At 38.3% G+C, this 21852-nt stretch overlaps 1 protein-coding gene across 3 annotated transcripts in view; it reads left to right on the forward strand.

Moving 5' to 3' along the window:
* SPIRE1 (spire type actin nucleation factor 1) overlaps positions 1-21852 on the forward strand; it is a 124593-nt gene that overhangs the window by 68414 nt on the left and 34327 nt on the right. For all 3 annotated transcript variants that reach the window (XM_042869534.1, XM_042869533.1, XM_042869532.1), the window contains exons 4-6: positions 7879-8004; positions 18329-18412; positions 19095-19259. In XM_042869534.1, coding sequence (XP_042725468.1) covers positions 7879-8004; positions 18329-18412; positions 19095-19259 — 375 coding nt within the window. The remainder of the gene's footprint in view (positions 1-7878; positions 8005-18328; positions 18413-19094; positions 19260-21852) is intronic.

A 21852-nucleotide genomic window follows, 5' to 3' on the forward strand; every position in this document is an offset into this window, starting at 1 on the left:
GCCATGCTTCAGGACAAAACATGAAAGCAAATTATTATTATGCCTGCTGAGGGAAGTTTCAGCACTTTACATAAAAATAAACAAGCTTCCCACACACATACATTTTAAAGCTCTATACATGAACTGCAAATTGCTGCCAAGGAAAGTGCATGTTTTTATTTTAGTTGATATATTTTAATTGGATTTTAAGTGGTTTGTGAATAAAACTGCTTTACATTAATGCACTGTCTCTCATTTAGTAAGTATCCAAACATCTGAACTGCTTAATAAGGAGATTAATGGGTAATGTGGGAGAATTGGTATGGAAACAACTTTCCTTCCATGTTGCTCTCCTTCCTTTTTATATGTGTATCAGATTTTGTTTCTGTGCTGAGTTATTCCCGGTTGTTTTGTTGCCTTTTGATGATTTTTTTCTCACTCTTTTGTTCTTTATTTTCTACTGTTTTTCCAGAGATGCCATATTTTGTTCACACAGTTTCTGAAAGCTCAGGCTGCTTCATATGCTTGTACAGAGGCTTGAGAAGAAGAGAATAGAAGGGTGTATGCCCTGCTGCACATACCAAGCAGCTGGGTACAAAACCAAGTCAATTCTCTGCTGAGCAGCAGCAGTTCCAGTGAGAAGCACCCACCAGCTCTAAGGAGGGCCTGGGAAGCACATTTGACAGCCAAACAAGTTACAGGGCAGGGGCGCAACCTTCTGCTATCTGTTGTTTGGGTCTAAGTTATTTAATAATGTAAAGGGTGGTTCCACAACTTAATGGGCTTCTAGCTAAACAGCTGCACAGGTAACCATGTTAATATGTACAGACACTCCCCTTCCCCTTTAATTATCCAATGTTATCATGTTTCCCCATCTATCTTCTACTCCACTTCTGAAGGTAGCTTTCTACCCAGATGCCTCAGTCCCATCCCTGGGGATGGTGCAGGGCTGGTGCTCTGCACGACAGGCAGAATGTGAGTGGTACAGATGAGAGCTGCTGAATGTGCACAGAGCTCCTGCCTTGTTGTGAAGCAGACAGCTTTAGAAAATGGTTGCTGCTGACAGGCTAACCAGTGGCTTTGCTGTACATTGCAGGGGTTGACATTTCATGTAGAAGAATGGGAAAAAAATCATTTGTAGGATTTTGCCCTTGCTCATCAATAATCCCATTTATGAGCCACTGAATAGTCAAAGAACAAGAGCCAGCAAATTCAGATTACAGCATATTTCTATTAATTCCTTCATTATTCTGCTAAAAAACAACAGAGTGTGGTTTCTCTGAAACTAACAGAGAATACAGCATTGGTTTTCACTTAATTGGCTCCTTTGAAACCATCTCCTTTGGGAAACAGGATGTTGTTAGTGCAGAGGGCACTGCAGAAAAACAGGCTAACAATACGTGTAACATGCATTCTAGCACAGCTGTATGCTGGGGGTATATTTGAGCTGTAATAATAGCTAAATAGCTTTCAGGAAGAAATGAAAACTTGAATGTAGCTTTGTCAGGAAGCCTGTACTAGCGCATAAAATTAGTTTGACTGTAAAACATAACATTTTCAAATTGTCCAGTGGAAATATCACTTCACAGAAACAGAGATTGACCTTCATTTGAAGTCCTTATTCTGATAGTCAAAAGATCAGATCGCTTAGAAAGGTAATATAGAAGATCACTGATCGTGAAAAAATATGGGATTATGCTGACAATTTAAATGTAGTCTCTAATCTATACTTTAGTGTGATTTCCTTTTCTTAGCACATGTGCAAGTTCTAATTCCTGTCTCAAGTGTTAGCAATTGTGTTAAATATTTGTAAGACTTTTGTTTTCCCCCCTGAAGATAGTATCATTTAAATGTAACAGGATGAACACCACCATCATCTTTGTTTCTGTTGCTGGAAAAGATTCCAGTTTATAAATAAGGCAGTTCAGTGAGTTGTTGTCTTACTGAAATTTTATCAAGATTATCATCACTGCTTAAATTTGGCTTAATATCATGGAAAAGTAGTTAAGACTATTTTCAAATAGTTGCTACATTTAAGAAAGTGAATTATTGCACTCGGCGCCTCAAGCCAATGGGCACCTGGAAAAAATGGTGTCAGGATGGATATTCTGTGTAGAGGAAAATATTTGGGAAGAGTGCTTTTACTGTGCATGACTTTCATACCAAGCGTTGTTGAATTGCTCAAGTTTTGCTTTTAAAATACAATTAAAAAAAAAAGTTTAAAAATAAACGCAGTGGATAAAAAGTGCAGCCCTTCCCAAGCACTGTGTGTACTGTACCCTCATAACTTTTCATGTGTATATTAAGCCATTTTGTGGGGAGAATCATTTAGAACATGGGTGCCCAACCTTTTGGCTGGCCCAGGCCATATTAAGGAAAGAGGAATTGTCTTGGGTACACATAAAATGTAAAATATAGTTAATGTATGTAAGTAACAAAACTTGTTTTTTAATTTGTTTGTTTGTTTGTTTAAATGTAATAGAGAGCAACAAAAGCATAAGACTTTGTGGGAATCATCAAACTTGTTTCTGTGAAACTAATGCATCAGTCTGGCTTGATGGAAGTGGGTGCAATTCTTTGTGAGTTCTCAAGGTGCTCAGCAGAGATTTCTGGTCTAATTTGACTCTTCCTGTGTGCTTCATCCTTGAAAACACAAATACATGTACTGCCAAAAAGTGATGACATGAATAACATGAGTGAAGCAAGGGATATTTTTCTCTCGTAAGATAGGTCTCATAAAAGTCCGTTAAAGAGACACGATCAGTTTTTGCTATGTGTTGAGTGTCTGATTAGATGATTAGAACTGTATACATCCTGTTTGAAATGATCATTTTAAATATCTATTTAAAATTTATAAAAGCTTCTGAAGGTAGCTTTCCAGGAATAGTATCTTTCTGTGAATACTTTCTGTACTTTCTGTGAATTTGTTCATTGAGTTTATGGGTTAACAGCTACTCTGCTCCCATCCCTGTTGTGTTAGCATGGTCTTACCTTGTTCGTCTTCCCCTGAAGTCCTTTCTCACAGTACCTCAGGGAACAGCTCATCCTTGGCCTGCTGAGGAGCTGGGGCAAAACTCTGTCCAGAAAGGTCAGGAGAGCAACAGCTGGGTGAGCAACTCCAGCTGCTGTGACAGCTGCCTTTGAACTTGCACTGAGCAAAGCTCCCTTATAGGATGTACAAAGGTGGTCATAGCAGACAGAAACATCTTCTAGACTCCTGTCAAAACATGTCTTATCCTTAACTTTGTTCTGAATAATAATAAAGTTGAACAAAGTGCTAGGTTGAATTCTGTAAATAGACAGGTGGGGTTTTTTTTCAGTAAGACTGCTTTTCCTGGTGAGGCAGATGGCTCCTTGAAGTTCTCATTAATTAATTTATTTATTATTACACATTAATTTATTAATTAATAAAATGTGGTGATTGGACAAGTAGAAATGGTTTCAAACTTAAAGAGAGTAGATTTAGGTTAGATATAAGGAAAAAATATTTTACAATGAGGGTGGTGAGGCACTGGAACAGGTTGCACAGAGAGGTGGTGGATGCCCCATTCCTGGAGGTGTTCAAGGCCAGGCTGGACAGGGCTCTGAGCAACCTGATCTGCTGTAGGTGTCCCTGTTCATTGCAGGGGAGTTGGACTAGGTGACCTTTAGAGGTCCCTTCCCACTGTAAGGATTCTGTGATTCTATGAAAATGATACATGTATTAAAATAAAAAAAAACAACCCACCCCCAGAGAGTCACAACATCTGGTTCATTTGCATGGAGATAAAATCTTCCTGAAAATAACTTCAATTTAGGAAAACAGCTCAAGCTCAGTTATATTATCTGAGCCTGCTGCAGTTCTGTCCTGCAGGGGATGAAGCTAATGCCCTGTCCAGTTGCATGTTCAGTGATCTATTAGTTAAAAGTAGTTTTTCTCCTTTTGGCTAAGGAAAACGTACATCTTTTAAGTCTTATGTTAATTCTCCAGTGCTTTAGATCACTTAACAGGCCTGGCATTTGCAGGATGGAAGTGCTATTTGCATAATATCAATAGCTTTGCCATGGGAGAAAGAGATCCTTTTATTTTCTGGGGTGCATTCATACAGACACTATGCCAGATGTTTTGGTGAAGTTTGCATTATTGCTTTCGCCAAAAATATGGTTTTGCAAAACTTACCTTGATATTAGGAGATGACTCAACTGTGAGTACTCACTGTAATTGTATGTAGTCCCTAATATTCAAACAGAGCCAAGAAATGCTGCTTAATCTCTTCTGATGGTTAAATTGTAATTTCTCTTAACACTGATTTGGCTGACACGCTCTGTTTCCTAGTCAATTGAGGTTGATTTGGACCAAGGAGCTGGCAAGGCTGCGGTATTTACGTAATGCCTTTTTTTCTGTGAACCTCAAATGTGGATGGAAACAGCCTCTAATCTTCTTAGTGATCTAAGCAAAGATTGAACGCTTTGGGTCAAGCTGGTTTTCGGATAGGCTCAGAAAACAAAACAAAATCAGAAAAAAGAAATCCCTTCACAGTGATTACAAATTGAAATATTACCGACCAAGCTAGTTAATATTTCAGTAGTTGATAATATTTTTGATACTCCCCTCATTTGCAAAGACCATATAATTTGTTTTCAACCATACTCTTTGAGACTTCTTGAAAGAAGAACAAACAGCCCTTGTATTAGGCTCTGGGCACTGTTCGCATTCATTCCCGTTGGGCTAGTTTTAAGTTGTATCATGAGGGATGAAAATGCAAGTGTCAGAATAAGCAGCGTTACAGAGGCTTCCCTTCCTTGATGAGCTTTGAATGGCTGGAAAAGATTGCAGACTTGACCTAAATCCTTCTTGCACATGGTAAGAGATGGAGCTCATGAGGTGGCTGTGTCTATAACTCAGTTATTAAAACATTCTGACTGATTTTTGTGGTGTGTTTCAGAAATGTGGCTTTTCAGACACTATTACTGTCAAATTAAAAATGTGTTTTAGAAAACAAAATAATTTAAGTGGATAAATATGGTGCACTTAGCCTAGAAGTGACACTGCACACTTCATTAGAAAAGACATTTCATACTTCATGTGTCTTGACTCCCTGTTTTTTTTTTCTGAACAGTGTGCAAGTGCAGTAGATACAAATGAAGGGGAAAAAAATTAGTTTATCTTACTAGCAGTTTAGTTTTTCTTCAGGCTTAGTTCCCCTATCCAGAAAATGTATGTTAAGACATGTAATGTGAGTTCACACTATCTAAAATTACTCGGATCGATTTTTCAGAGCATGAAAGCTCGTAAGAGCTGCTGGTCCTCTGAAAATCTGCATTCTCATGCTTACAAACCAAACGGTTCACTTCTTACGTGGTTACTTTTCTGCTGGCTGTAACAGCAGACATATATTTTTTTTCTTTACTTCACGTTCAATAATAGAATCAAGATTATATCCATCCCCTGCTTGAACTTGCCACTGCTGCATTCATTAACGTTCTGAATATTTGATGCAAATTGTTTCTAATTAACATGCTTCTAAATAAAGAAAAAAAAGGTATTCTTAAATACGTGTGCCATCTGATTAAATAGCATTTTATTCTCTGCTATGAAGACCTATACAATTTTAGGACCTTTTTGAAATTGTTGTTGTTATTATCCTTTTACAGCCATTATTATTCCTGTAAGTGGTGCATCGTAGAATGAAACCCTTTTTATCTGTGTTGTAGTTAATAACTAGAAATAGCCTTCTGAAAACATAGTAAGACAGGTAAGAACATGATTAGTTATTGAGAGAAAAGAATGCCAATTAACCATACTCTGCTTTAAAGTAGTATAATTTTGACTTTTCCACTAAGCAAAGGGAAATACTTAACAGCTGCTGTCTTTGTAGTATGAGTTGTCAAGGTAGCATACATTAGAAAGAGAGAAATGCTTCTGTGTCATTTTTTCTCCCTTCACCTGCAAAGTAGAAAGTATGATTTGCTAAAAAATAATAATAATGTTTTTTTAAATGTCTCAACTTTGCCACTATGATTACCCAGAAGTAGGTATAAAGAGCATAAGAAAAGTTTGGTTCTCATCATAAAGCATCACATAGCATCATAAAATTTGAAAACATTTAGGAAGGAAGGAAAAAATCTATGTACGCTTTTCAATATATGTGCATCTATTCTTTTTTAAGGGCTCAAAATGTTTATATGCACATGGTTGCAGTAATCAGGGTAGATTATAACAGGAGTCCAGATGGTGCTTGTTAGATTTTATCGAGGAAGTCGATCAAATCTGACCATTGGATTCAGTGTTGTTATACCAGTTGAAAGAAATACAAAATAAAATGGAGGTTGTGGCCTTAGAAAGCAGTCAGTCAGTGAGATTAAGCCAATTTAACATTGCTCAGCCCTTCCTCCCTTCTCCCCCCTCTCCCCATTCCAGCAGCATGATCCCATTACTCCTTTTTGGCTGCTCTGCTACACGTGTCCAAGCCACAGAGAACACCATCTCCTTCACCGTGTTAGTTTTTGCCTGGGTGAGAAATTCTCTCGGCACTGGGGAACAAACGGGGGTGCCAGCATCAGTGGGAACCCACAGCCAGAGGCCACAGAACAGCATCCGGGAATGGCAGCGTGGATTTAAGTCAGACTGAAAACAATGTGAAGTGCAGCCAGAGCTCTACATGTATTGTGCCCTCTGTAACCACCGCTGTAACACAGGAGAACACAGAGAAATATGCCACTAGGCTAATTAAGGGCTCTTCTCCTAAAGAGGCTTTTGTTTCAAGCTTTGCTTCTGCAGATCTTCTGAATGTAGCCGTCTATTTCCTCAGGTTTAGGCTTGTCCATAGTCTTAGCCGTAGAGAAAATAGCCTTTATGAAACCACAGTAACAAGGCAAATTTTAAAGCCTTGGTTAAGATTTTGTCTTATTTTAATATATACACCAATATGGTACAGGATATGCAAATTTTATGTTTTGCACTGGGTATGTAAGCATTTAACACTAGCATACTGTTGTAGACATTATTTCATTGTTTTGTTTCTGACAAAGATTTCTTGCATCACTAATAAGAAATGGTTGCGACTCAAGGAAAGTGTAAGAAAAAGACTTTAATCATGAGCACGAGTGCTCAGCTATTCTATAATAGCCCTGTTCATGAAGCTGGATGTTGCTACATGTATGTTATTTGAAATAGAAAGACTTATTTAAGTGAGGCTTCTCTTGTCAGAGAGGGGATCTGCATGTTTTCCTCTAAAAGCAGTGTCAATCTGACTTCTGCTTTAGTGGAAGTTGTGAATGGTTATTAGTGATTTCAGTAGGATTTTGGAGTTTTTTCATGCTTAGTGTGTATGCAAAAATCTATTAATATTTCTTTATATCAGCTGCATCTGTGTCTGAAAACACCCATGAATGTCTTATTTGAAAGCCAGTGCTTTTGCAGCTCTTGCTGATTTTTAAAATATTTGTACCACTTCAGTAAATGAGATCAGATTCAGCTTGACCACTGCTTTCTGTCCTTTCATAAACTGATAGGGATACAGTTCTCTTCCACATTCATAAGAAAGTAAAGAAATGTACAGTGTTAAAACTGGTTTGAATTAGGTACACTTTCCCAAATTTAATACTGCAAGATTGCTTTTTTTCCCATTCACTACTGTCTTCTTTCTTTTTTCTTCTTCCTTCTTTCTTCCTTCTTCTTTTTTCTTTTTTTGAATAAAAAGGCAATGTCTTGGTTTTTTACAGGATTTACACTTTTACAGGATGAGATCAACCAGTCTTAGAAAACATACCACAATTTCCACCTTAGCTTAAATGTCCTTACTGGATTTTTGTGCCTGAAATATCCCATTGTATTTCCTTTCATTTTATCTCATGCTCTGTACTGATAATTAAAGCAATGGGGCGCTGTTTGTAATTGCTATTTATTTTTCTCTCTAGCTGTGTGCCGCCCACCTGCCAACCCGATCAGAGGCACCGAACCACTATCAAGCAGTGTGCCGAGCTCTGTTTGCTGAAACAATGGAGCTGTACACTTTCTTGGCCAAAATTAAAAGTGCAAAAGAGGTAAGCTTTTGAACTTGTTTTTATGTGAATTAGGATTACAAAATCACTTCTGTACCCAGCCAGCTGTAGATGTCAAATGCATCTGAAAACTGACGGTAGTGTTAAGGCAGAGTAGTTCTACTGCCAAGTTATGGTGGGGTTTGCATTATGTTATGGTTTTTTTTAGTTTTCCTTTGGTCTGTCAGCATCTGCATCAGCATCACAGGAATTGTAAGTAGTTGTGACCAGTCTATTTGGGAGGAAACCAGAGCATTTACTTGGAATGTTCTTTCATTCCAGCATACAAATATGTGATGTGTTTGAGTCTGAAAACTTCTCTGGTGTTTCAGGGGTGTTGTTAAGAGTCTGAGCTTTAACTGTTGTTCCTCAGCTCCTTCTTATGCCTTGTCTTTGGCTGGGAATTTTCTAGGTTCTTCTGGCTCATGTTTTGTCCCCAGTCAGCAACTTTCCTTACCTTTCCTGTATGGTTGGCTTGTCTGTCACGTACTTCACAGCAGAGTCAACTGAAATAAATAAATACATAAATCCACTTGTAGGTAATGCTTCCTGTGTTTACTGCTGGCTTGGTTGTTACTGTTGTCTGAAAGGCCATCCTATGAACCACTTCAGTTAGATGATTTGGCGGAAGAATAACTTTGAGGGTGGGTGGATTTTTCTTCATGATGGTTGGTAGTTTTGGTGATCTGATCTGCAGAATAGCTCCATAAATTGTCTCATATTAACACATCGTGTTCATTTCATTGGAAAGCCAGTGAGTGGGGGGAAGGGCAGAAGGGTAAAGATGCTTTTAAAGACTGGCTTCTTCACAAAAGCCAATCTGACAATTACTCTTTTTTAGTAAATATCTGAGGGGTTTTCTTCTGTGTAAGGTCCAAATAACCTTTTGAAAAGCAGTGGAAAATCTTACAGGTTGATACAACTATTATGCTTCTCAAAGAGGCTGAGCTGTTTCACCCGTGCTTGCATACTCCACTACTTTGCTTCTGCTGATCCTAGAAAAAGTATGCAGCAAGTAAATAAAAAGTAAAAAATGATAATAAAAAAAGGATCTGTCCTTGTCAAGTTAATGAGCTGAATCAGCTCATTGTTGGGTCAGATGGGCCCCGGAGCAGCACAAGAGAGTTCTGTTGTCACACTGGTGGAAGATGCAACCAGTCAGAGGCATAAGAGGCTGGTGCTGTTCTTCCTGTTCAGAGACATGGCTGAGATGAATCCATCCAATGGGGACACTCCTCCAGTGATATTTTTCTATTGCACTGGGTCAAGTTTCACCTCCATTTGTCCTCCAGTCCTTCTCAAGCTGAAAGCAATTTTTAAACTGAAGCAGTATCATATGAGGATAATTTCGACAGTGTCAGCATGGCTAAAGAGCCACTTGTTTTCTGAAGTGCCTGTGGTACAGTTCATCTGCACTCAATGCAGATAACACTGAGAGCATCTCAGTTCTAAAGCCATCTCCTGAACCTTGACATCATTAATTTCACATCTGAGCATTTGACTGCTCCTTATTGTCCCAACCATTGGATATACTAATTGAATGATGTGTTCTAGAAATGCCTTAACTAACAGCTAGTGCAAAGTCTGCGCTGAGGCTCGAAGATAAGACCCTTTGGGCTTCTTTTTCCCACTTAGAAGTGCATTTCCAGAAGTTATTAATGATTTCGATGACATGAAGTGGTAATGAGGTGTCTGTATTGCCAATGTTGCAGTGAAATGCTGTGTTTTATAATTATTTCAATTATCTTAAAAACATTTTTTTGTTTGTTTATTAAAATAAACACAGGGATGTTTTGAATGTGTAGATTATTTAATCATCTTGTAATTGGACATAAAAACCCAACATCTGATAACACCACAGAACATACTATGAGTTAATCACAAGGGAAGGGAACCATTTGCCTCTCAAAGGCTCTTAGGGATTGTTTCAAAGCACATTTAGGTCAGAGGAGGTAATCCTTGTAGATGGAATTCTGGCCCTAACGAAACCAATGAGACTTTTATCACTGCACTTCCTGAAGCCAGAATTTTGATCCTTTGATTTAATTTTAGCTTGGATTAGTCTCCCTGTGGGCATAAAAGAAATGAGCAAGAAAATAGTCCAGAAGCAGCTTGTAAGACCATTAATTCCTTTTCTGATGTGCTAGACCCTTGCTTGTAGTTTTTATCCAACTATAGGTTCAGATACAGCATGATTCTTGAAAATAACAGCATAAAAAGGAAAAATAGATGAAGCAAATACAAGATGGAATGCTGTAAATCTTGTTATTATCATTTTTAAATAACCTCTATGGTTTATACTTTAGATAGGTAGAAGTCACGTGATCACGGCAGGTTTGTACCGCTGAAAACTGCAGTATTATTGATGTGTTCTTATTCAAATACATGGAAGAATCTTGATTTGTGAGGAATATGGTTAAGCACAATTCAAGTCAATAAATTCCCTTTCATTTTTTAATGGTCATATGGGTAGGGGTATAAAGGAGAGAAATGTATCATACTTAAGTGAGAATATTTTATCATCATCAATTTGTGGTGATTGCAATGATAAGGAATTGGGGAAAAACAAGTCATATTTATCAGCTTCAATTAAAAAAAAGAACAGATTTATACTGTGTAATATTGTGTCTCTGATACTAAAGATACCAGGAGTTTTAAACTATTAGTTTATTTTGAAAACTGGGAACTTAATTTGGAGAGCTTCCTTTAGGATCCTTCAAACCTAGACACAGTTGTGGCAATGAGATGAAAATAAAATTAAAAATTCTAAATAGGGGGGAAATCCTCTAAAATGACTTGAAATAACTTTCCTCTGAATAAAAGCCACTTGGGCTCATACTAGGACAATTGTGTTGTATCTGGAGATCCATTTCCCAGATATAGGAAGCTCACTCTTTTTGCTCAGTAGGCACTTAAACAGCCAACAGAATTTCAGTGGAAGAGAGAGAACTGGTCTGCAGAAATTCAGTCTCCAAGAATGGACTAAATCTGATCTTGTAGTATAGCACAGAATGGGGTCAGCAGCAACGTATGCTTTGAAAGAGGTAGAAAAAAATATTACTGTGATGCTGTTTTCAATTTGCCTCCATACCAACTTGTCAGAATTTTGAAAGTTATTGGCATTTAAGTGGGCTGGATCAGGGACAGGATGTATGGACCTGTAGGATCATGTTTAGTTACCAGCACATCTACCAGGCATCCACGTGTTTCCAGTCTGTCACGTGAACATCGCTATCATCATAGCAAATGGAGCGTAGCTTCAGATAGGGCTTTACTGGCACGCATTTGGGTGAGTGCATTACTCAGAAATGATGAAACAGTGAGTGAGCCATTAATGTCATCTCCATGGATGTCACATAAAATGTTTCAGGCATTTTGTCACATACTTGATTTTATTGGATTTGGATTAAAATCCATTTGAATTTTATTTCCGGTCTGATTCTTTGTGTTTAAGGGGTCAGCAGCAGAGATGACTTGCAGACAGGCAGATGATGTTTCCACTTTTAAATAAGAGAATGAAATGTTAGGTCTAATAGTTGTAAAGGGAGGACTCAAGCCAGAGATGAGACAGGTATGATACTACCATTGCAATAATTAAATAAAACCAACAGAATAACAGCAGTAAAAATGCATATTTCTTTAGAATAAGAGCAGCAAGTCCCAGAGTGAGGTTGAAATTTAGTTCATTAATCTGACCTAACTTTGCATCTTTTTGCAGTGTAAAGGTATTGTGTAATGTTTACTGGGTTGGTTTATTTTTCAGCTTCCTGGCAGCATCTGTATGCTGCTCAGGCTCTGCAAAAGTTACCCTTGCTGCAGATGCACCCTGTGTACCATCTGCTGCCATCCAGAAGTGGTCTTTGGATGGGCTAAGATCTACTAACTCCATATCCCGCTGTGCAGACACTTACAGCTGATGTCAAAAATAAGACACAGCTTATTTCTCGCCTTAGGCGGGAAGCTTTTAAAATTGCAGTAAGGAACTTCCTCAAAAAGGGGATTTCCTCATTCTTAGTTTAACAGTGGACAACGCTGTTAAATGGACAGCAAGGTGGAGGAAATTTATGTGTGTGTGAAGGTAGCTTGAATGACTATGAAAATGAATGTAGTCTGAAAGAAAAGATCTGCAAGAAAGACATTGAGGCCCTGGAACGTGTTCTATGATTTTTTTTTTCCAGAATCATCAAAAAGTCATTGAGATCACCTTTGCTGGCACCTAGTAATAGACAGAAGTGAAGGCACAAATGATTGATAGCCATGAGATAAATGTTGTGGAGTATCTGTAAAAGGTCACATATATTGCTCAAAGATGGCAACAAGTGTGACTCTGAGAGACACACAGAGGCTATTTAAGCAAGGAATACAGAAATCGCTGTTATAGACTGGAGTGCAGATCCACTCTGCTGTCTGTGTTGTGAGGCTGATTTATGGAGAGGTTATCTTCCCTAGTCCTCCTTCAACTCCATGTTACAGCCCAGGCTTACTTCCTTCTGAAGGAAATGCTCCACATGTGCTTACTGCCTGAGTGACCAGTAATGCATCCTTGCTGCAAAAAAGGTTTATGGTGTCTAGGGCTGCATTAGGTGAAGTATTGCCAGCAGGCCGAGGGAGGTGATCCTTCTTGTTGGTGAGGCCATGCTGACAGTGCAGAGTCCAGTTCTGGGCTCCCAGTATAAGAGAGACATGGACATACTGAAGAGGGTCCAATGAAGGGCCAGGAAGACAATGAAGGGACTTGAATATATCTCCTGTGAGGACAGGATGAGTGAGCTGGGACTGTTCAGCCTGGAGAAGAAGAGGCTCAGGAGGGAATGATATCAATGTCTATAAACTCTGGAAGGGTGGATGCAAAGGGAACAGGGCCAGGCTCTTTTCAGTGGTGCCCAGTGCCAGCACAAGAGGCTGGGGCACAAACTGGAGCACAGGAGGTTCCCTCTGAACAGCAGGCAGCACTTCTGTGCTGTGCAGGTGACGGAGCACTGGCACAGGCTGCACAGAGGCTGTGGGGTCTCCTCCTTGGAGGTCTGCAGAAGCTGCCTGGCCGTGGGCCTGGGCACCCTGCTCTGGTGGCCCTGCTGCGGTGGGGCTGGGACTGGGGGACATGAAAAGTACTGCCCACTTCAGCTGTTCTGGGATCTTGTGAGTGGTACCCACCAATACTGATCTCAGCCTGTAGCAGAACTAATCGTTTGTGACTGAGCTGTGAGTGGTAAACACACAACTGGCACAGCTGGTGCTTAAAGGCAGCATGTGATGCCGTTTACTACAGCAAGCATTTTGTAGGTACATGTCTTAATGTGCTACTTGTCTCAAAATTGACACATATCTCCAAATTTCTTGAAATGGAGGCACATCCTGAAGTACAAAGATTAATGTTCCCAGCAAATAATTAAAATTTTATATAGTTTTTTAATTGCTCACATCTTCAATTGCAGTGGGAGTTCATTGAAAACTTGTCCATAATTTCATTATGCACGGTATGCCTTTTAATTAACTAAGTTGTTAGTAGAATACAGATGAGTCTCCAATCTGTTATTTCTGTACTGCTAAACTCTGCTACCTATAATTTCTATCCTTTCTAATATAAAATCACAATTCTTTCAGTCTGTCTGGATATATTTTAACATTACATATAGGAAAATGTTAATCTGCAAAGCATAATAAAACATGTAATAAAAATTAAATTGTTCCTTTTTTTTTCCCCTCTAGCTTCATGCTATGTAAAGGCTCAACTGGAAAACAGTTAATTAAGAAAGTAGATTGTTACTTTTCATTTAACATGGCTATACTGGTGTATTATTGTACAAAATATTGTTACAAAGGTAGTTAGTTAATAGGTACCTAAATAATGTTAATGGATAACTTATTTTGGAAATACAGTCATTAACCAAGTTACTCCTAATAGTCTCATGACTATGAAAGCTGTTAAATACACTTGCTTGGATTATCAGAAAGCTCAGCTGGAGAAACTGATCCACAAACCTTTCTGCTTTTACCTTGATCTGCCTGCACTCCCAGGCTTGCAGTGATTACGCTTCTGCAACTGTGTTGTCATCAAGCTTGTGACCACATCACAATTTGTTTGATCCCTCAGTTTTGGAGCCACTGCAATCTTTTTAATGAGGGAGAAGTCTACTTGTTTTATAGTGTGTGTGTGTGTGTTGTGGGCATTGTAATTCAGTGTTTCAAATATTTGGTTGGTTTCTTTTGTTTGTGTTTCCCTCTTTATTAATAGTATGTTAAGCAGTACTGCTGCTTAAGGTCACTAGTGCTCTTTCTGGAACACCACTGTTTATGAGAAAATTTGTCTGATATTCAGTGATAATCTTAAAATGATATGAAGAATGAGGGAATTTTTTAGAGACTGATGAAACTTCCTTCAACAATTGTCACCTGAGTTAAAGGAGTTTGGGCATCTTCATAAAGAGCACATTTCTTATGAAGAAAGGCTGAGGGGGCTGCGCTTGTTCAACCTGAAGAAGACAAGGCAGCAGGGAGCCTCGTTGTAGCCTTTCTGTACTTAAAGGGAGCTTATAAGCAGGAGGGTGACTGACATTTTACATGAGCAGATAGTGATACAACAAGGGGGGAAGATTTATTTTGGATGTTAGGAAGAAGTTTCTTACTTTGAGTGTTGTGGAGTGGTGGAAGAGGTTTGCCAGAGAAGCTGTGGTGCCCCATCCCTGGAGGCGCTCAAGGCCAGGCTGGATGGGCCCTGGGCAGCTGAGCTGGCAGCCCTGCTGATGCCAAGGCATTGGGGATGGCTGGGCTTTGAGGTCGCTTCCAACCCAAGCCATTCTGTGATTCTGTGAAGTGGAGTAATGCTGCTGGCTGAGCCTTTGGAATTTAAATCAGGATGGATAGTTGAATACATAAAAGCAGTTTTTCCCCAAAGATGTGTTATATATTTTTAATTGACGCAAAAGGTGGAAGAACACGTTATTAGTTCCCCTAATAGCAGTGTAAGAATCACTTGCATCAGTGACCAAACAAACAAGAATTCATATTCTGGGAACTGCAGGTGGTTGTGTTGTGAGACTGGTGAAAGACAAAATGAAGATCTGCATTCCTGAGAATATCATTTTCAATAAAACGTTGTGTTTTAGAGCACTTTGTGGAAGCAAGTCCTTGATGCTTTGCTGACAAGTGCCTTACATAAGCTCCCATCTGTCACTAGGCATAGGAGCGCGTGTCCCAAATGGGGGACAAATGTGGGACACAGAGCAGCAGCAAATCAGCTGCCAACTTTTAATAGCACAGGAAGACATTTAAAGAAATTTGGTAATTTTGTTACTAGCGTTTATCACACAGTGCATTTGGAGAAAAAAAAGGCCAAATGTTGTAATGGTTTAAAAAAGCCGGAGTTGTTGAAACCCTTGCTGCCTACACATCTAACCCTTATTTCCTGAATGTGTGCCCAGCCTGTAATAGATGAATCAGATCTGTGGTATGGGTCTGAGGTTCTGGGATCATTTAGAAAAACCCTTTTAAGATATTTTTACTTTCTAAAAAGGAAACCCATTTGGGCTTATTGTATTTATTATTCTGTAATGGATTTCCTTAATCCACCCTCCCATGGGTAAGAACAAATGGACACAGCAGCTGAGGTTAGTCAAAGGTTTTGGACCAAATGAAGTTTTACAAATGGTCTGTTGTGTTGTAAATGTTTGGTTTCCATAATTTACGACTGCAACCTATTCTGAAACCTACTGATAATGGAGAGGGTGCTGGAAGGAATGGGTAATATTTCATTTTGTCTAGAAATTTAAATGTAATCGTTTGTCATTGTGAATTTATTCCTTCCTAAGCAGCACCTGACAGATGAAGAAGAATTAGAGAAATTTTCATAAATCCTGACTGCAAGGACAGAGTATTGTTTCTTTTTCTCCTGATTTTCCAAAGTTATCTATATTTTATAGCGATGGAAATTACTTCACAGTTCTCTAGTTACTGAATGATGAGCTGCTTTTAGGGGGTCTGAGCTGTTGCAGGTAAGACAGATCTATGCTAGTGACAAAATGAGTCGTTCTCCCTGCAGGTTTTCCTCCCCAAACAGCTCAGTGTTGGGTGGAGTGGGTGTCTGTGCCCACACTGAGAAGTGCCAGGAGCTCTCAGCTGGATGAGGAGGAGAAGGATTCTAGCCTCAGCAGTAGCCTGTGCTTATGCCAGCTCATTTGTGTCGTACAACTGCTCTTTGGGAGACCTGCTGCATGGATGCTGGGTTTGGCTCTCATAGCTCCCCAGTGTTTGATAGCCAGCATCACTTACACCTGAGCTTTCTGAAGTAGAAACTCCCCCTTTAGCTATGTTACAGATAGACTAATTAGGTGGTTGCCTTATTTGGAAGATCTTTCAGATGTTTAGGTGTTGAGTTTTGGGTTGTTTTTTTTTTGTTTTTTTTTTTTTCCATTTCTTATTCTTTACTGTGAAGAAAATATGTTGTAGTCTTTTTAGCTTCATGGAATATTTATGCCAGCCAAAGGCATCAGCCTTTGGGTATAAATCTGCCCAGTTAAGTGTATTGTAGGGAACATCACTGCTGAAGTGGGTAATTGCTGCAGGTCTTGCTAAACAAAGTGAAGGTTAAGCATCTGGAACATGTTAATTTTAAAAAATTAATATGTACCTTCCAGCAGGTACATGGAAAGGAGGAGCAAATCTGACAGCTGTGAGTTCATTTGCTGAAGATAATTATTTATTATGATGAAGGAAAAGGAGAAAGCCTTCAAATGATTTCATGTTTTGCAATTTATTAGTAAATGTTAGCCATTCACAAGAAAGCAAATAAATTACAATTCAAGATACCACCATCCTCAAAATTATTACTTCAGCTTTGGAAATAACACAGAAAAGAAGAAATGCTGGATGGGAAAATATGCATAAATGAGGCTTTTGTGTTACTAGTTCTTACCATTTTTGTTGCTTTTTTTCCCTATGAAAAAGGGTTATGGCCTGTAAGTGTTAGACTGAATGCTGTGCACTGCAGCAGAGCCAACACAAGTTTTCATGTGAACAGTCTTTCCCAGCTGGGCATTCTGTGGCAATGCTGCAAGTCATGCCAAAAGATTCCTGGAGTATGCGGTGGTAACTTATTTCTGTAGCATAGGTGATTAATGGGTTTTCTGAGAGTCTTCCTATAAATTATGTATTGTTTTTTATAGCACAGGGGTGGTATTTCTTCTTTGATGTGAAAGCAAGTGTGCTATTCGCTTAAATAAGACAATAAATAATCCATCTGCTGTCTTTCCAAAACCTCCGTGGTGGCTGACTCACTCACGTCTCTGTCATCAGCTGTGGCAGATACTTGTTACGTGTACAAGTTAAGCCCTCCTCCAGTGCTTGCATTTCTTCACTAGAAATGAGTACAGCCAAGGAACTACTTGTGGGAAAAAATGTTTTACAAATTATGCTTATTTTTAAGCTTTCTGGAAGCTGAGAGGCTGAATTGAGTCTTGTTTAGGTCCATTAAAAGAAGAACTTGAGTGCTCAACAGCGTGAGGAATGTTTTTAACATACAGATAATATGTCTCTATCAGACCTCTGGACTATAGGTTTAGTCTTATATAATAATGAATTTGTTTAATAAAGCAGAAGATTTAACTATGAATTTTAATACATAAGTAACAAGAAAACAGATCAAATTAAACATTGGTGAGGATTTCCTGGAAAATGTTCTGTTAAAGTGGAATGCAATGGAGTATTAGAAATTTGTTTGTAGTGCCGATTCCAGAAAATTTCAATACAGAAGCAAAATAGAAAATAGCATTTTGAGTATGCAGTTATTTGTGAATAGGATCATTTCTCTAAAGTCACTCAAACCACAGATTTAAATCTTTTACTTGCATTTGCCTGTATGCGAGCTTGCCTGTTTGTTCACTGTAACTTTCATTAGTATAAAAGCTTTGTTATTCCCCTTTGCAAACAATTTCCATATTTGCATCATCTTATCTTGTTCGTAAATAGTAATTTTTACTTATAAAAGGTCCATTCCCCTGCCTTACTCAAGATTTTAGATTCTGAGTAATAAAACCACGTAATTGTGCTATACGGGCTATTTAATTTCTATATAAATACAAGTCTGTCACTATTCTATTTAAAGGATTTCACATAGTTTATTTCTCCTTGTAACTGGTTTCCTGGGAATTCTCATTCTGCACAAATAAGCTGTCTTGCATTTGGCAAGTAACAGTACTTTTGTTATGAAGTGTTCCCTTTTCTATTTTGGAGTTTAACAAACTTGCTAGTTTTTTGGGTTTTTTTTTTCTGTGCATTGCTTTAAAGTATTGCCACAATTTAGTTTATTGGCTAATTTTCTTTTCATTGGCAGAATCTGAAGAAGATTCAAGAAATGGATAAAGAGACAAGTGATGAATCCAGCACAGATCTTGATGAATTAAAGAATGCTGACTGGGTAAGACAATAATTGAATACTGATTCATCATCATCAGTAATTTATAAATCTTCAAAATGCTTAACTAAAATTGTTTATTAAAGTCAATGTTAATTGAAATCCTCAATTTCAATCTCCTATCCACTACCTATTCTTCCTCCTCTCCACCCGTTGCCTCTGCTCAAAAATAGGAGGGAAATGCACATGGTAAGCAGAGCAAAAGAAAATTGGGTACAGAGTGTGTTACTTACTAGATCTCAGGATTTGGAGTCTGTTCCACAATTTCTGTGTGAATTGCTGCTAGAAATTTTTTCAGAAATAATGAAGGCCTAAGGGAAACAAAGTTTAGGATTCTATCACTGTTACAGTTCACATCACACTAGTTGTACATCTAGAAACTTTTCTGATGTGCATATGTACTTGAAATGGCAGTTTGGACGCATGTTAGGAGAACTTTGAAATCCTTTTACTGTATTCAGTGATGAATATCACTTGAGGTGAGACTGAGGCGCGAAAAAAGTTTTCATAATGGTCATGAGGGTTAAAAATAGGGTTATATGAGATAACAACAAACAAAATGGGGTTTGGTTGATGGGTTAGAGTGATACAGTTGAATATATTTGGTAGTGTCCTGAAAGGGGAATGAGCAACAATCTGGGTTGGTGTGCAAGCATTAAATATAATTTTGCTCTCTTCTCTTCAGGCTCGTTTTTGGGTACAGGTGATGCGAGATTTACGAAACGGTGTCAAACTCAAGAAAGTCCAAGAGCGTCAATACAACCCACTCCCCATAGAATATCAGCTCACACCATATGAAATGCTGATGGATGATATTAGATCCAAACGATATACCTTAAGAAAGGTCATGGTGAGTCACGAGCGTTACCAGAATTTGTCAAATCTGAAATGTTACTTGATTTTTTACTTTCTTTTTTCATTTCTTCATTTAGATAGTATTGATCATGGGTTTTATATGGCATCTTAAATCTGCGTAGTATATTGATGAGAAAAATGTGAAAGTAACAAATGGGTGTTTTGTTTTCCATATGGCATGAAGTTAAAATTTTGAAAGACGTTCTTATCACATGCTTGAACAAAATATTCCTGTTGGTTTTATGGTAACTGTAGTACTTATACCAAGAGTCCTGTCACACTAAGATATTGTTTTAGGCTTCTGCTGGGGAGAACATTTTTGTTGAGATGCAACCTAATTTACGCAATATAAATATGGCATTCCAGAATAGAAAGTGCTCTCTTGTTGTTACATGAGTGATAGGTACTGTGATGGAAAAGGAAAACATACAGTGTTTGAAAACTTAAATTGCTATGATCTGCTAATAATTTTCAAGGAGTGCATTCTGTAAAACATTTTAACTCTTCAATTTGTAGAAGTACAGCTCAATTATTTTCAGCATATCCTACCTGAAAAAAAACAATGCTTGAGCAAATTGGAGAGGATTGATGAGCCTCCTCCTAGATCCTCAAAAAGGTACATGTAAGATTGACCTGAGGAACTCTTCTCATCAGGACTCATTTGATATCTACTGGCATCTCCCAGTTCTTTTGGTTTCTATTGTGTTCAACATTAAGATGTTCTTCCTGATAATGCAGCAAGTGACTTAAAGCGACTTAAAGCGACTTAAAGTGACTTAGTGACTTATCCTTACTAGGACATTTTAAATCCTTTTGTCAAAGGCATGTATTTGGTCAATATCAATATTCATGCCCTGCACTTACTATCTATGCCTGTTATTAGTTAGAGAGGAAGCATACTGTTAGAATATCCAGTATTCATCTATATTTGCATTGCTGAAAAAAAGGTGACAAAACTTTTGCTAGTGAGAAAGCCACGTTTCCAGAAGAAAAATTCAGAGATGAAAGAAGCAGCAAGCATGTAGTTCTATTAAAGATCACTAGAGAAAATAACAAAGAAGGAAAAAGTTGGAACTATGACATGGAGAATAAATAAATGAATCCTGTTACAGTGTAAGTGCCTTTTGTTGTATGAGGTGAAAGTATTTTCCTAATCAAGGTCTGAATTTAGGCAATCAGGTTTTTGTCTGCAGCAATTTTTCTGGAGCAATTTTCTTTTAAGTCATTAGGTTAAAATACACACCCAGGAATGATGTCTATCTATCTTTACGCTAACAATTTAGAAAATAGTGCTATCTGCTCATATTGCCCACTGCAAAAGAACAGTTCCCTCAGCTCCTTAATTACTGTATGCAATCAGGATAGTAGCTGTGTGTGAATGGGAACCCCTGGGTCATCTATTCTTGCTTTTGGCATGCTGGGCTTTAATTCATCTGTTCAGCAGGATCCTGCCTCTTCTGAGGAGATTTTCTTCATTATCTAGTAGGTCTTGGAGGCACAGCTGCTCCCCTGTTCATCCAGGCTCTCACTGTAGATGAAATCCTTGCAAGCATCTATTTTTGTCCTTCTGTCTTGCCTTCTAGGTAGTTCCAAATTGACCTCTGGGCACAAACATGAATTGAGATTCCAATCAGCTGCAGGTACAGGACCTGTAGTGTTGTCTCTGAAGCAGTTGCTGCCTTGGTCTAACAACTGCTAGTGACTTGCCATTAGAAAAACAGCTTCTTTCTTATTATAAGCTGTCCAACCTATAATCTAGATTCTGCTGCAGGGTGTGCAGCAGAATGTGCAAAGCATGCGCAATAATAATGCAGTTTGATATGATATGTGTGGAGCCTGAAGGATTTGTACAGAATTACAATTTTGGTTAGATGTCATAAATACAGCATCTTTTAGCTGACTGCTGTGGGTTAGAACTAATTATATGTATTCCCTTTGGAGGAGACTGTCACGCTTCTTGAAAAAAAGGAAAAAATGACAAGAAGCCCAAATCTGAATTTTAAAGCAGCCTGGGAAGGATGGATTACATTTCTTTCTATCAGTCAAAACAGAGGTTTGGCATAATTTTTATTAGGAACATTTTTTAATTTTCACTTACGGGTACTATTTTTAGAATTGATAGCTTGTGAAAATGCATGCTGCTAATGATAACAAGAGGTAGATCAGTTTAAAGTAAATAAGATGTAACATGAATTCTTTTCTCTTTATGAACATAAGGCTGTGTTAAAGACTAGCATGATCTGTCCCTGGCTGCTCAGTAGTCAGGAAAGGAACTGTTATTCCTGCAAGGTGCATTGCTTAGGAACTATTTCGATGTTTCAGATTGTCAGCAGTTGTTATCAGATGCCAATAATTGGAGCTGTTGTTTCTCGTAAGTCATCTGTGATAGAGCATTTATTCAAAATGTCTTGAAGATGTAAAACATCAAATTCTGGACTTTTTGCAAATAATTGGTTTAAGTAATTTCAGTGACCTCTACATTTCTGTTTCAGTACATATGAAAATAATTCCAGATTCGTCATCTCTGTCATTCTGGTGCAAGAGTCATTGTTTCTGTGGTTGTCACAGGAACAGGATTACTTTCATCC

This window comes from Lagopus leucura, unplaced genomic scaffold, assembly GCF_019238085.1.
Source record: "Lagopus leucura isolate 7727_CA_CO unplaced genomic scaffold, USGS_WTPT01 Super-Scaffold_100002, whole genome shotgun sequence".
Lineage (NCBI taxonomy): Eukaryota > Metazoa > Chordata > Aves > Galliformes > Phasianidae > Lagopus > Lagopus leucura.